This window comes from Mus caroli, chromosome 2, assembly GCF_900094665.2.
Source record: "Mus caroli chromosome 2, CAROLI_EIJ_v1.1, whole genome shotgun sequence".
Lineage (NCBI taxonomy): Eukaryota > Metazoa > Chordata > Mammalia > Rodentia > Muridae > Mus > Mus caroli.
In genome coordinates this window covers 88,436,144-88,450,263 of record NC_034571.1, presented here as the reverse complement: position 1 = coordinate 88,450,263, position 14,120 = coordinate 88,436,144, and the positions used below count along the sequence as shown (strand labels likewise).

At 43.0% G+C, this 14,120-nt stretch overlaps 1 protein-coding gene across 5 annotated transcripts in view; it reads left to right on the top strand.

Annotated features, from left to right (window-relative positions):
- Ttc17 (tetratricopeptide repeat domain 17) overlaps positions 1-14,120 on the top strand; it is a 103,871-nt gene that overhangs the window by 73,628 nt on the left and 16,123 nt on the right. For 3 of the 5 annotated variants that reach the window (XM_029474324.1, XM_021154024.2, XM_029474323.1), the window contains 3 exons: positions 2,233-2,353; positions 4,528-4,687; positions 5,853-5,936. In XM_029474324.1, the coding sequence (XP_029330184.1) occupies positions 2,233-2,353; positions 4,528-4,687; positions 5,853-5,936 (365 nt within the window). Of the gene's footprint in view, positions 1-573; positions 2,007-2,232; positions 2,354-4,527; positions 4,688-5,852; positions 5,937-14,120 lie in introns of those variants that run through there. The other 2 variants (XM_029474326.1, XM_021154030.1) reach the window with 2 other exon arrangements.

Genomic DNA, 14,120 nt, shown 5'->3' with positions numbered 1-14,120 from the left:
TTCTTTGTGGCCCTTCCATTTTACAGATATTTTCTAATGGTCCTATAGTACTTTAAAGAAACAAAAAGCTTCTCACAAAGAGATAGCTAAAGCCTGCATGGCTGAGATTATCTGAGAACATCTGGGCGATGTGTGTTTGCTTGCACTAGGGGGAGGGAGGTTGAAGTGAAAGCCTTCCTCTCACTAGGCAAGTCATCTTCTAAACTACACCATGGCCCCCTTTTAGCAGTTCCAAGTGGTCTTAGCTTAGCAGACCCCAGCTGGGCACTAAAGACACTTGCAAATGAGGTCATGGAGCTGCTTACTGTCCTTGAAGGAGAGTGTTCTTGGGGTGGAGAAAGTGCAAAAAATACTACAATATTTTAAATAAGTTTAAATAAGTATCAATTCTGACCATCACCAGCTAATAAACTTCCGGTGAATCATGTCCAAGTTTTAAAGCAAATTATTGAGCAGATGTTTGTCAACCTATGGGGAGAAATGGAGATCTTTGAGAACCGTAATAGACATACTGAGTACTAATAATAACATAATAATAACAAATGAACTAATTTCATTTCCTTTTTTGGCTAGGGCTTCTAGACTGGAAGACCAGGGAAGTGCCATAGACATAATATAACTGGATCGCAGCAAGGCATTTAACATCCTCTTATGATATCCTTGTGACCAAGATGGAGAGATGTGGGCTCCAAGTTTCCCACTGCCTACAGGAAAAAGTGCAGACTTCCTAGTGTGCCATTCAAGACCCTTTATAAAGCAGCCTCTCTCCACTCTCCTCCACCACCACCCAGGAAGCAGCCATGCTCTGATTTTACCCATGCCTTGGCATATGCTGTTCCCTCTGCCTGGAATGCCCTTAGACCACCTCTGCGGTGCTAATATCACTCACCCTTAAACTTGAAACTCAAGTGCCATTTCTCCTTTGCTGTCTTCAGACAGAAGTAGTTGTTCCTTCCTTTGTACAACTCTTGGGTTCCTCCTTGAACACTCTGCTGTGACAGTGTACCACTTTCCTTATGTTTGCCTTCCTCACTAGCCTGTGAGCTGCAGAGCAGGCTGCCTCTTCATGTGTGTACGCAGTTCCCAGACCCTGATAATAGGTGCTCAATAAATATTTCTCAAGTGAATTTTTTAAATATAAAAAGAAAGTGATCTTTATTGTTTAATGTTTGCGTTATTCAAAGTTACTTTGAAATTCTTCCAAGCTGATCTTTTTTTCTTTATTAAAATCTGAATCTAAATCCCTGCCTGTACCTCAAATGGTTTTCTATTACTGGTAAATTCCTACAATGTAAAAAGTGCTACACAGAATTAAGGTTCTCCTCCTGCTTGTCCCCATCAGATAAGACTTTTATTTTGCTCTTTCCTGGGGACCTGACCTGAAATAAAAGGCTGAGACTGAACAGGGGGTGCCTTGGCTAGCACAGGAATTGGAAACATGTGTTAGAGTCACATAACCTATGTCTCAGTTCTGCCTCTGCTGCACCTCTAGCCAGAGAACTTTGGTGAGCCGCTCCTAACCTGCCTCCTCTTCTGAGCTTAGGAATTATGAGCACTGAAGCACAGCTTCTGAACACACAGGAAATGCTCTTGCAAGAAATGGTGACCTTACAGTGTCACAGATCGTATCCTGACACTTGTTTCTTTGTAGCAGTGATTGTGAGGGGCAATTTTGCACCCATGGAATATTTGGCAGTGTGTGGTGACATTTCTTGGTGAGGCTGTGCTACTGAAATCTAATGGGTTGACGCCCACGTGCTACTAAAACTGTCCTTCAGTGCACTACAGTGTCCCTACAACAAAGCATTATCCACCCCAAAATGTCACAGTGCCAGGGCTGGATGCCTGCTTTAGAGATATGTGTTCCCATTAAGTCAGATATATCCTCATAAAATCAAAACCAGAAGGGTAAAAATGAAACGTGGTAGGAATGTTAGCATCTGAGAGTCTCTGAATCCTTATTTCACATTGGCCAACCTCAAATGCAACAAAGGATGATTTTTATTTTGTCTTTGAGAATAAGGCCTTATTTCAGAGAGGATTTTTGTTCCCATTGCCATGAATGATAAGATTGTAATTAGATCTGTCTTTTTGTGATGCACACATTCTAAAGACAAGAAGAAAAATGGGCACTACCAACCACACCAGTTTGGGTGATGTCATTGAGGGGAAACAACTGCTTAGCTTCCATTCCTTTGTACTGTATCCATTCATGACCTACTTTCCTTCCAGAAAAGAAACGTGACTACCAGAGTCTGGGGTGGCCCAGTCCCGATGAGTGCCTCAAACTCCGCTGGGTAGAGCTAACTGCCATTGTGAGCACCTGGCTAGCAGTTTCTTCAAAAAACATTGAGTAAGTATCTTTGACATAGCCTTCCTCATGGAACTTCCTTACCAGTGAGCCACAGTGGCCTCAGCTGACCCCAGCAACATCTTCTGTGCCATTGGTGATCGGAAGAGTTGTCGTTCTGGCACTGTGAGCAGCTGGGCTTGGCTAGCTGGGCTCAGTCCATGCCAAGAGTGATAAATGAACCCGTTCTAGGTGCCTTTGCCCATTGCAAGCTGTCAGATGGAGCATATAGTTCATGTTGAAGACCAGATCCTTGTCTTTTGCAGAGACATTGTGCCTTTTAGGGGAGGTAGGGCAAATCTAGACTTAGTGACACCTGTGAAGAAAGCAAGCAAAGGGACTTTTGCTGACCTTCTGCTCTGGAAGTGTTGCTGTCCCCCAGATCTGCCCCATTTAGGTTCGTAATCGAGTCTAGCTGAGTGACTGCTCCTAAACTTTCCTTCATCACAGATGCAGTGACCTCCCAAATTTCTACCCTAAAGCCCCAGACTCATTTATACCCACAAGCTCAAGAAAACACGTATTTTCTTCCCCAGTGTCCAACATTAAAAAATAAAATAAAACATTGATCTTGTTTATCCATTTCACATTTTTCTTTTTTCTTTTTCTTTTTTTTTTAGACAGGGTTTCTCTGTGTATCCCTGGCTGTCCTGGAACTCACTCTGTAGACCAGGCTGGCCTTGAACTCAGAAATCCGCCTACCTCTGCCTCCTGAGTGCTGGGATTAAAGGCGTGCGCCACCACGCCCGCCTCCATTTCACATTTTTTTAAAGATTCATTTTTATTCTTTAGGGATGTGTATGAGTATGTGCATGTATGAATGTAGGTATCCATGGAGTCCAGACAAGGAGCTACAGTTGCAAGAGGTTGTGAGCCACTTGATGTGGGCACTGGGAGCTAAAGCTGGGTCCTCTGAAAGAGCAGTATGTGTTCCTAGCCACTGAGATATCTATCCAGCTCCCCCATTCTGCATTCGCAGAAAATATGTTCAGCTGTATTCAGACCAGAAACCCAGATATCATCTGTTACCGGTTCTTACTTCTTGTATGCCCTGAGACCTTTACGAGCTGTCTGCTTTTCTGCATCCACACTGCTGCTCCAGAGTGTCTGTACTACCACACAGGTGTATGTGCGCCTCCAGCCCTGCTCATTCTTGCCTCGGTTTTTCCCATTTGCTTCCTACTATGAGAGTTCTTTGGATGTAACTCAGGCCTTCTCACTCTGCCCCTACCCAGCCCAGTCACAGTCTTCACCCCAAGACCTTTGAGCTCCGCTGCTTCAGGAAAGCTGTCACAACCATCCCTCCTCGCTGGCATGCTTTCAGTATTTCATGTTTTGTAACTTAGCACGTCTGTAATCCTACACCTTCCAAGACATTAGCAACACAACAACTAGGACCTCATATGTTTGTTTAATGATTATAGGCTTGGTATCTGATATGCAGTAGATTTGGAATAAATAACCAATGGAGCAATAAATGTTTTCCAAATACAAGTTAAAATGTTTAAAGTAAAATTTAGTGGTGCCAAATTATGTAGTACATCTGGTTGTTTGTATGGTTGGCCTGTGAGAAGTGATCTCCTGGGCTTGAGAGACGGCTAAGCAAGGCAAGAACATGTACTTCTTCTTCTAGAAGATCAGAATTGGTTTCCAGAAACCATGTGAATGACTCAAAACAACTTTCAGCACCAGGGATACCTGCAGCCTCTGGTCACCTGCACACACTGGCACAGAGATACACATATGTACATAATGATATCTGTGGCCTCTGGTCACCTGCATACACCAGCACAGAGATACACATATGTACATAATTTAAAATTTTCAAAATCTTTTTTAAAAAAATAACTTCTGGAGATAATGAAGCTAAGTACTTGTATTTGATACCCAGTACAATGAATGTCCAGTTGAGTCTGCTTTTACTGTCTTACTTTCAGATGACTTTCTCTTTGAGCAGCAAGTATGCTTCTGTTTGTAATGGAAAAGTAGGCTGTAAAAACCAGTTGTATGTCTTATTGCTGTCTGTTCCCTGAGAGAAGAAATCCTAAAGGAAACCCACTCATTTGAAACCCTCCCTGGTGAAGGAGCACCATATGGAAGGTGGAGGTGCTGATTGTTAGAACCCTCTCTGGCTACTTGGATTTTCCATGGTTAATGTGGTCATCTCCATTTTCCAGCATCACAGAACACATAGACTTTGCCACACCCATACAGCAGCCAGCCATGGAACCGCTGTGCAATGGCAATCTCCCCACGAGCATGCATACCCTGGACCACTTACATGGAGTGTCCAACAGAGCCAGCCTGCACTACACGGGTGAGAGCCAGCTAACAGAGGTGAGCACTCAGGTTTGTTCAGGCTGTTGTGGTGTTAGCCTCATAGCTACAATGTAACTGACACCAGAAAGCAAGAATGAGCAGCCAGGGCTCTTATCACTGTTTTAATTTTTTTTTAGTTCACCTTGACTTAGATAGCTTTAATTCCAAGCCTAATTCCATTCAGGCTCTAAGACAAAGCTTGTAATTCTTATGTCTATAACCAGTACACTTACCAGGGTGGACTGGCTTCTGCCTCCCACAGAGAGGCTCAGGAGAGAAACATTTGGGGCAGTTATTTTCCTGTTGACATTCTTAAGAAAGGCAGGAAAACCAACCCAGCATATGCCTAGCAAAGACTGTACCTCAAAGGAGATTTGGAAAATATGTCACAAATGCCCATGTTAAAGGATAAGTTAAATAAAACAGCAGATAATATACAATGGCACAATTCAGAAAGATGTGGTAGAATGTCATGACGGTTAGTTTTATGTCAACTTGACACAAGCTAGAGTCATTTTAGAAGAGGGAATTCAGTTGAGAAATGACTCCACAAGACTGGCCTGTGGCACATTTTCTTGATTGATGTGGGAGTGGCCAACCCTGGTGGTCGTGGGTGCTATAAGAAAGCAGGCCAGGCAAGCCATGAGGAGCAAGCCAGCAAGCAGCACTCCTTCCTCTGCGGCTTGTTCATCAGTGACTGCCTATCGGGATGGAGAGTGTCAAGAGAGTTGTAAGCTGAAACATACCCTTTGCTCTACAAGTTATTTTGGTCATAGTATTTTATCACAGCAATAGAAACCATAACTAAGACAAATATATGTATTGGCATGCAGAAAAGTTAAGAATATACTATATATGAAGATATAAATGACAGTTTACACACACACAGCAAATATCTGGAAATATACGTGAGGGCAGAGCTGCAAGTAGATTTGTTAACTTTCTAGTGTTGCTGGGACAACTGTGTTTTCTACGTCTGTAAGCTTTCCTAAGTGGGAGAGGACCGTGGACTGTCAGAGTCATCTTAAGTGTGTCTTCCACACACTGGTTTCCCAGCAGATGCACAACAGTGTCCCAGAAAAGCATTTTGCTGTGATGTTCCACCCCTAGCTGAGCAGCGGTGGCAGCATCCAAATCTGGCCTCTTTTTCAGCTCTCTCACCAACCATCTCCTTCTGTTCCAGGTACTACAGAATCTTGGCAAGGACCAATATCCGCAACAGTCACTTGAACAAATTGGCACCCGAATTGCCAAGGTTTTGGAAAAAGTAAGTACCCGAAAGGTGGCTAGAAATTGTTGCCCACCCTTTGACTTCTTTCTAGAGTATTGGTCCCCACATGGCTCTCGCCCTTTTGCCTGTGGCTAATGTGACCAGAGGCTCACGGTGAAGTGAGCCCCCTCAGGGTACCTCAGCACTCTGATAACTCCTCAGTCACCACTGTCGCTCTTCCTACCACTTCTTTGCATTCTGGGATGAGACGTACCCAGTCAGCAGGGCCTCCTCTCCTCTGCCTGTGTATTGAGAGGCGGTGCTGCTGCTAGGAATTGTAGAACCTGGTATAGGAAGTAATGCAGTACGTGCCAGGGAAGAGCATGATAGACAGGAAGTACCTTGTGAAGTGGGTTTTCTACTCGAGTCCTCAAGCACATGTACAATACTGCATTTCCAGCAGCTCAGAGACGGTACCTGAAATACCTAAGATGGCTTCTCTGCCTGCGTGTGATGCTCTATAAAAAAGAGGAGTTACATTTTTAGTTTGATTACTCTGTAGCTAAGAATCAATCTAGTAGTATCTGATATTGAGGAGGTTATTTCTAACGGTGATTAAGCAAATAACTCAGTTCAGTGTGAGCATGACAAGCAGCCATAACAGCTGCCTTCCTGTGGGAATTACACATGGGAATTGTCCACTTGTAACGAAAGTAGGGCCCAGATGTCATCTACAGCCCAAGTAAATAAGTAAATAGTAAGAAGCAAGGATTGCCGAGAGTGCTGGAGATCGACACAAAGGCCTATGGGAAGTGGAGGCAGCAGACAGGCTGAGATGCCAGATTCTGAATATGGCCACAGAAGTCTACTCCCTGAGAGGAAGATCCTGAGTGATCCAGAGAGCTGGCACAGAAGTGATCCAGACTCAGGACCATCATACAGAGGAACAGCAAGGCTTACCAGAGAGCATGCAGCAGAAAGATCCTGCTGGCGCCAAAAGCATAATTTAGTCTAGACTTCTTGCCATGAATTTTAAAAATAACATGAAAGAACTTATGAATCAAAATCACAAAGCAAAACTGAAAATGCAGGGAGAGTCTAGCAAAGGGTGTGAGACCAGCATTCTCATCCTGAATGCTAGCGAACAGGAGAGAGTCCCGGGCAGGTTGGAAGATTGGAAGTCGCAGCAGGGAGAATACAGATGATCACAGGAGGAGGTACAGGAGAGGAAGGGCAGGATGGAATACACAGCACAGAGATTGGAAGAACACATGATGGGGAAATGCAACTGGAGCTACAACTAAATAAGGCTTGGCAAGTTCTTTTATTTCTGTAAAATATGTCTGGTTAAAAAGGCATCTTCCAAAAGAGTTAGCAACGATGCTTATCCAAGGAAATTATTCTATTTTAATAAAGCAAGAAGGAATCCTTGACGCTTCCCTCCTGACACAGGCTCCAGGAGAGAGCACCCCACTTCAGAGCGACTGCATCCAGCCCAGGACAAAAGTGCTTCTGAGTTACTGTTGGGCTTACATGAAACAGGTGTCTATAGACCTTTGTGTTCATTAAAACCACAAGCAGAGCACAAGTGTGAGTGTGAGCTCTCTGAGAGCAAGCGGGGATAGAGCTTAGAGGCTGCCGGGGTGGAGGACAGTGAGGAGCTGAGACCTGATGCCAGGACTGGAGAAGGATGAGGAACCCAGGGTTAAAGGAACTGAGCCTCAGACTCCCACTGAACCAGCAAGCCCACGAGAACACCTTAACTAGGCTTGGGAGAGCTGGGGAGTGAGATGCTGGCAGGGGGATTTAGAGAAACAACAGCATATTCAAATGAGCTACAAGTGAAAGCCTTGATTTCCAGATGAAGCTGAAAGAAGGAGCACACTGGATAACACCCAGGGAAAACAGCACAAGAAGGAACATTCTCATCATCCAAAGGAGGTGGAGAATCTCCTTCCCGAGCATCCTGAGCTACGTCGGGAGTTCTAGACCTACCTACATGGACTAGACAATAAGACCTGTTCCAGAAATACAAGCCAGAAGTCTCCTCCACCCAACACACAAACAGGAAATGAAAGGAAAGTTAAAGAGGTAGAAAGAAAGAAAAAGATTCAATGCCCATGTAATAGGAATCCTAAAAAGAAAAAGGGAAGAAAAGAAAAAGCCAAAGCAAATATTAAAAGACTTTGAAACAGTATCTTGAAAAGGCAGATCCTCTAGGCCAGCCAGACCTAGTAAAAGAGACCTGTCTTAGTAAAAAATAAAGTACACAGGTCCTATCTAATAAATAAACAAATAAAATGAAATTAACTAAAAGAAATGACATACTTGGGGAAATCAACCAAGATAGCCAACTCTAAAATATATTTTAGTAAATTTATATTTTTAGTCCTCTGCCCCTCTCACTGTGTGTGTATGTCGGGGGTGGGGGGTATGTGGATGTCTGAGACAACTGCATGAGTGCCTCTACCTACTGAGCCATCTCCCCAGTCTCTCAGTACTTTTTGACAAATGTATTTGAATGTTCAGAATAGACTTGTGTTACTAAGTTTTTAACAAAGACATGATTTCAGAAGTCAGTAGAGTAATATATTTAGGATGCTTAAGGAAAAAAAACTGAGCCTTGAGCTACCAAGTTGGCCATGAGTATAAAGTCCGTAGGCCTTGCAGTGATTTTTTTTGCTCCCATGCACCCAACTACACAGCCTAGCTGACCCAGGGTAGCATTGGTAGAAGTTTCAAGCATGCTGTCTGCCTGTACAATTAATCTGCCTACAGAAGTCACTGTCATATATGAGGGCCCGTCCTCAGAAATACAGGAATGCTGCAGCTGTCAAAAATAGACTGAGTAAGTACATGCATAAAAGGTCAGATCAGTGTACTGCTTAATTAGTGGATGCTGGTTGGGAATTGATGATCATATACTGATATAGAGGAAGGAAAGAGTGTCAGGAAAAATAAGAATGGAAAGAATGTGACCCAGATGTGAGGTGGCAGCACACATTGTCACTTGGATGAAGGCATTCAATACAGGTACAATATGAGCTTGCCCAAATACCAAAGCTAGATTGGGAACAGGTCAAGTAAAGCAGGCATACAGGAAGTGAATACTTATGCACAGGTACTTTCTGTTGCATTCAGGGTCAGGGGCAAGCTCATTAGTCATAGCCAGAAATGCAGATAGGCTATGACATGAGAATGAGACTTTCAGAATGGTTTAAAGCATAGCTAGGGGCTGGAGAGGTGGCTCAGCAGTTAAGAGCACTGGCTGCTCTTCCACAGTACATTGGTTTGAGTCTCAGCATCCACAAGGCCACTCATAACCATATCCAGTTCTAGGGGCTCCAATGCCTTCTTCTGGCCTCTGTGGACTCCAGGCATGAGCATGGTGCACATACGGGAAAAGTAACCATACATAGTTTTTTATTTTTTTAATTTTAAAAATACACCCATAGATTATGCTATAATTACATACCTACATAAGATTTAAAATATAAGATTTTAAATGGACAAGACCATGGGAAATACTAAAGCCACTGAAAACCACAAGATGAAGGACACAGGAAAAATACCAATTTCTTTGTTAGTCGGTAGTTGGGGGTTCAGTACTCGAGACTTAGCACAGATTGCAGCGGCCCATTTCTTCACAGTTCTCTCCTCTAGCCTCTGCACTCAGCTGCAGTCACTCACACTGCTGAGGTGAGACACCCAAGACTACTTTGTCTGTTCATTTGATGCCTCCTGGGAAGGCTGCAAGAGCCAGAGCTACCCAAGCTCCAGCCACAGCTGCCTCTACCTTAGCAAAGTGCAGGTCTCAAGGCTCTGCCCAGAGAATGTGCTGCCCACCTTCAGTCCTCCACATCTACCTTGAGGGAAGCAATTCTGAGACCAGTAGTGCCTTAGCAGAATTCATGAAACCAAAAGCCATCTTAACAGTGCTGCATAAAGGAAATGCCAAGCCCAGAGCTCTGTGCCAGCAGAAGTACCCTTCAGAAGCTGGCCACAAATGGAGATGTGTTTAGTTGATCAAAAACTGAGAAAATTTTCCACCAGTAGATCTAAACTAAAATAAAATGGAAAGGAAGATCAGTAGGAAAGTGACCTCAGGTAGAAGTATGGATGTGCAAGAAATAACAGCAAAATTTAAAAATAACTACTTAGTGACTTGGAGTGGCTATGGCACCTTGGCACCTCACTCTGGGGACCATATAAAAATGTGAGGTAACAGTTACATGGGGACGAAAGAGCAATAAGTGAGGTTTAAATTCCCAACATTTACCTGGTGTCAATCAGACTGTAAGACTTACATGTATACTTTAAGCCATAGGCTAACTAACTTCCAACATTATTTTAAGATGCAGTTTAGCAGAAGGAAAATGGAATAGCATAAAGTGTTTGATTAAATTGATGGAAGACAAGAAAGGTAAGAACATGGACACATCAAACTAATAACACAGACCCAGAAACCACGTGTCATCAGCTTTCTAAACCCAGCCACTTGCTGCTTAGAAGGGACACTTTAAACATCTGAATATGAGCAGGTTGAAAGTACAGATATGAACCATGACATCATGCAAACCGTGACAAAGAGGAGTTGAGGATCACTGCCTTCTCAAGGGAACGTTGAGGCAGAAGGCACCAATGGAGTTAAAGTGTGTTTCATAAGGAGAGAGGGGTCTATGGTAAGCTGGGTAGGGACCCCAGGTGCCCAGAGTCTGAAAGTTACCTTAGGTCAGAGGGAATTCTGCAGGTACACATTTCAGAGTTGAGAGATGAACTGTTATCCTGGTGTACATAGGAAGGCACTGTGCACTAACAGGCAGCCTTCGGGGAGGGAGGACAGAGCAAATGTAACTCTGTACCAAAGCCTGTGGTACTGAAGGTGAAGGTGAAATGAAGAGTGCCAGCCACCTCCAGATGCCAGAGGAGGAAGGAAATGCTTCTCCTCTCAGGCCTCTGCTGGTCATGGATGTGCACAGTGATGCTAATCTTCCTTTCTCGTCTCCAGAACTATGCAAATAAGCATATTTCAGTTTCATTAAGTCACCAAGCTTGAGTCAATTTGACACAGCCATAGGAAGTTAATTAACCAATACAGTGTGGCTGAGTCCTAGTGGCTCATCAATAGCATGGCTCGGAAATACATACATGGACTTGCCGAAAAGAGAAATCGATGTACTCCCCAGCTAGGTAGGTGTTACTATGCATCTCAGAATAGTTGTAAAAGAGCAGGACCATGAGCACCTGTACCCTTGACCCTGATGGCATGTACAGAGCACTATGTCTGCAAGTGACAGCCATGTCTTTTCCAAATGCCTGAGAAAGAAGAAAGAGGGTCACAGAGCTAATTGGTTTTAAAAAAGAAAAAAGTTTTAACAGTATTCCAAAATTTTAAATCACTTAGCATTTTTCTGACCAAATAGATTAAGCTAATAAATAAATAAAACTGGAAAGAAAGAAAGAAAGAAAGAAAGAAAGAAAGAAAGAAAGAAAGAAAGAAAGAAAGAAAGATTGATTTTCATATAGGTACAAAGAATCTGTAAACTTAATAAAAAAAATGCTAAACCTGAGAAAAAAATAGAAAACAATGCTGAAAGATATGACAAATGGAAAAATAACCCACGTTCTTGAGAGTAGAGTCCCCACAGTGTAAGAATGTTAGTTCTTCCTGAGTTAATTTGTGATTTTTAGCCATAACAATAAAAGTACTGTGTTTTCTCCAGCACCAGACAAGCTAATTGTAAGTTTATCCACAAGACTGAACAATGAAGAATTACCAGGCAGACTGAAAAAGAACAGTTGGAGAGAAGGAGGACTTAACCTCATATTAAACATACGTGAAGTCTTTAATTAAAACAGTTTAATAGTGGTGCATGAACACGCAGACGATGAGAAAGGACAGGAAGCTAATTGCATATGGCAGCTCAGCACACAGAGGCAGCACCCAGCACAGTAAATCACGTGCTATGCTCTGGATAGGAAACAGGTAAGAGTAGATCCATTCCTTACACATCTCTGGATCAGAGATTTAACTACGTATAAAAACAGATCTCTTGTAAGTACAAATAGAATGTGCAGTCCTGAGACCTGAAAGTGGCAAACACTCCCTGGATGACTAACTCAGAATTCACGTTCACTGTGGGAAAAGGTTAACAAATTACATAAGAATTAAAAACTAACATTCTCATAAAGACTATGAACAATGGAAGTGGGCAAATTAAACCTAGGGATTATAGTTAAGGGTTTTTAAAATTAATTTCTAAGGCGTTCCAAGAAGCATCAGTGCCTTCGGATAGACTAAACATGATAGGAGAGAGGGCTAATGAAGGAACAGAAGAAATAATGGAAATATTCAGACTGAAGCAGAAAAGTGTTTCAGGAGAGGAGGTGATATACTAACAGACGTGGGGCCCCCAGCTGGAGAGACAGACTGAGGGTCTCATTGAGAAGAGCAGGTTGCCAAGGCCACTGATCTCCACAGTGCATTGGCAGACTCAGCAGTAAAGCACAGTGAGACAAAAGCCATGGAGACATTGGAGACAGTCTCACCCTACTGTGGAGGCAAGAATTCTAGTTATCAACCCACCACTGGAAGACATGTGCTTCAAATAGATATCCCAGGATTTCATCTGGCAGGTCTGCAGATGTGTGCCTTCCAACAAGGACCCAATCAGGGAGGAGACTTTGCACAGTGACATAGCAGCCAGAACTCAGTAATGGAATAAACTGTGAGGAGATGCTCTGTGAGAAGATAACTGTGGGTTAGCACCTGCCACCAAGCCTGGTGACCTGCATTTCACACACACATACCCCATCTGGGACCCACATGGCAGAGGAGAAGACCAAGGCCTTCAAGGTGTGCAAGTGCTACAGCGTGTGTATATGTATATGCATATGTATATACATGCACACACACACACTAAAAATAATAAATAAAGAGACAAATAAATGCAGCGTGCCCTCATATCTACTGATATTTTCAGTGAGGATGAACATTAAACTTTATAATGCAATGTATCATTTGTAAAGAAGATGACCTCATCTGGAACCTCAGCAGTATTGTAGACAAAATGTCAAACCATCCACAAAATCATACTAGATGTTCATAGGTTGGGGTTGAAACCCAAGAGAAAAGAAGAGACCATCAACAGAGACTTTTAAGGAGATCTCTAGTGTCTGGAGTTAGGACAGGACTTTAAAATATCAGAAATCAGTATGTTCAAGAAAAGTAGAAACGATTGGAAAAAATTCTCTTAGAGAATTAAAATTTGTGAGGAGAAAAATTATATGGACTTTTGGTGGCTGGGAATTATAAAACTTGAAATTAAAGACTTAATACATGGGCTTAGAATCAGAAAGAAAAAAACAATGGAAAGCCCAGAGATGAGAAATAAGATGGTCAAACGATATTTGACCAACATCAAGATTGTTCTCTGTAGCAAGTGGTATTAAGGACATGGTATAGCACACAATGGAGTACTACTCAGCTATTAAAAAGAATGAATTTATGAAATTCCTAGCCAAATGGATGGACCTGGAGGGCATCATCTTGAGTGAAGTAACACAATCACAAAAGAACTCACACAATATGTATTCACTGATTAGCCCAAAACTTAGGATACCCAAGATATAAGATACAATTTACCAAACGCATGAAACTCAAGAAGAATGAAGACCAAAGTGTGGACACTGTGCCCCTTCTTAGAATTGGGAACAAAACACCCAGGGAAGGAGTTACAGAGACAAAGTTCGTAGCTGTGATGAAAGGATGGACCATTTAGAGACTGCCGTATCCAGGGATCCATCCCATAAGCAGCTTCTAAACGCTGACACCATTGCATACACTAGCAAGATTTTGCTGAAAGGACCCAAATATAGCTGTCTCTTGTGAGACGATGCCGGGGCCTACCAAACACAGGAGTGGATGTTCACAGTCAGCTATTGGATGTATCACAGGGCTCCCAATGGAGAAGCTAGAGAAAGTACCCAAGGAGCTAAAGGGATCTGCAACCCTATTGTCGGAACAACATGATGTACTAACCAGAACCCCGGAGCTCTTGTCTCTAGCTGCATATGTATCGAAAGATGGCCTAGTCGGCCATCACTGGAAAGAGAGGCCCATTGGACTTGCAAACTTTATATGCCCCAATATAGGGGAATGCCAGGACCAAAAGAATGGGAATGGGGGGGTAGGGAAGTGGGGGGCGCTATGGGGGACTGTGGGGCGCCACCCCACATCGT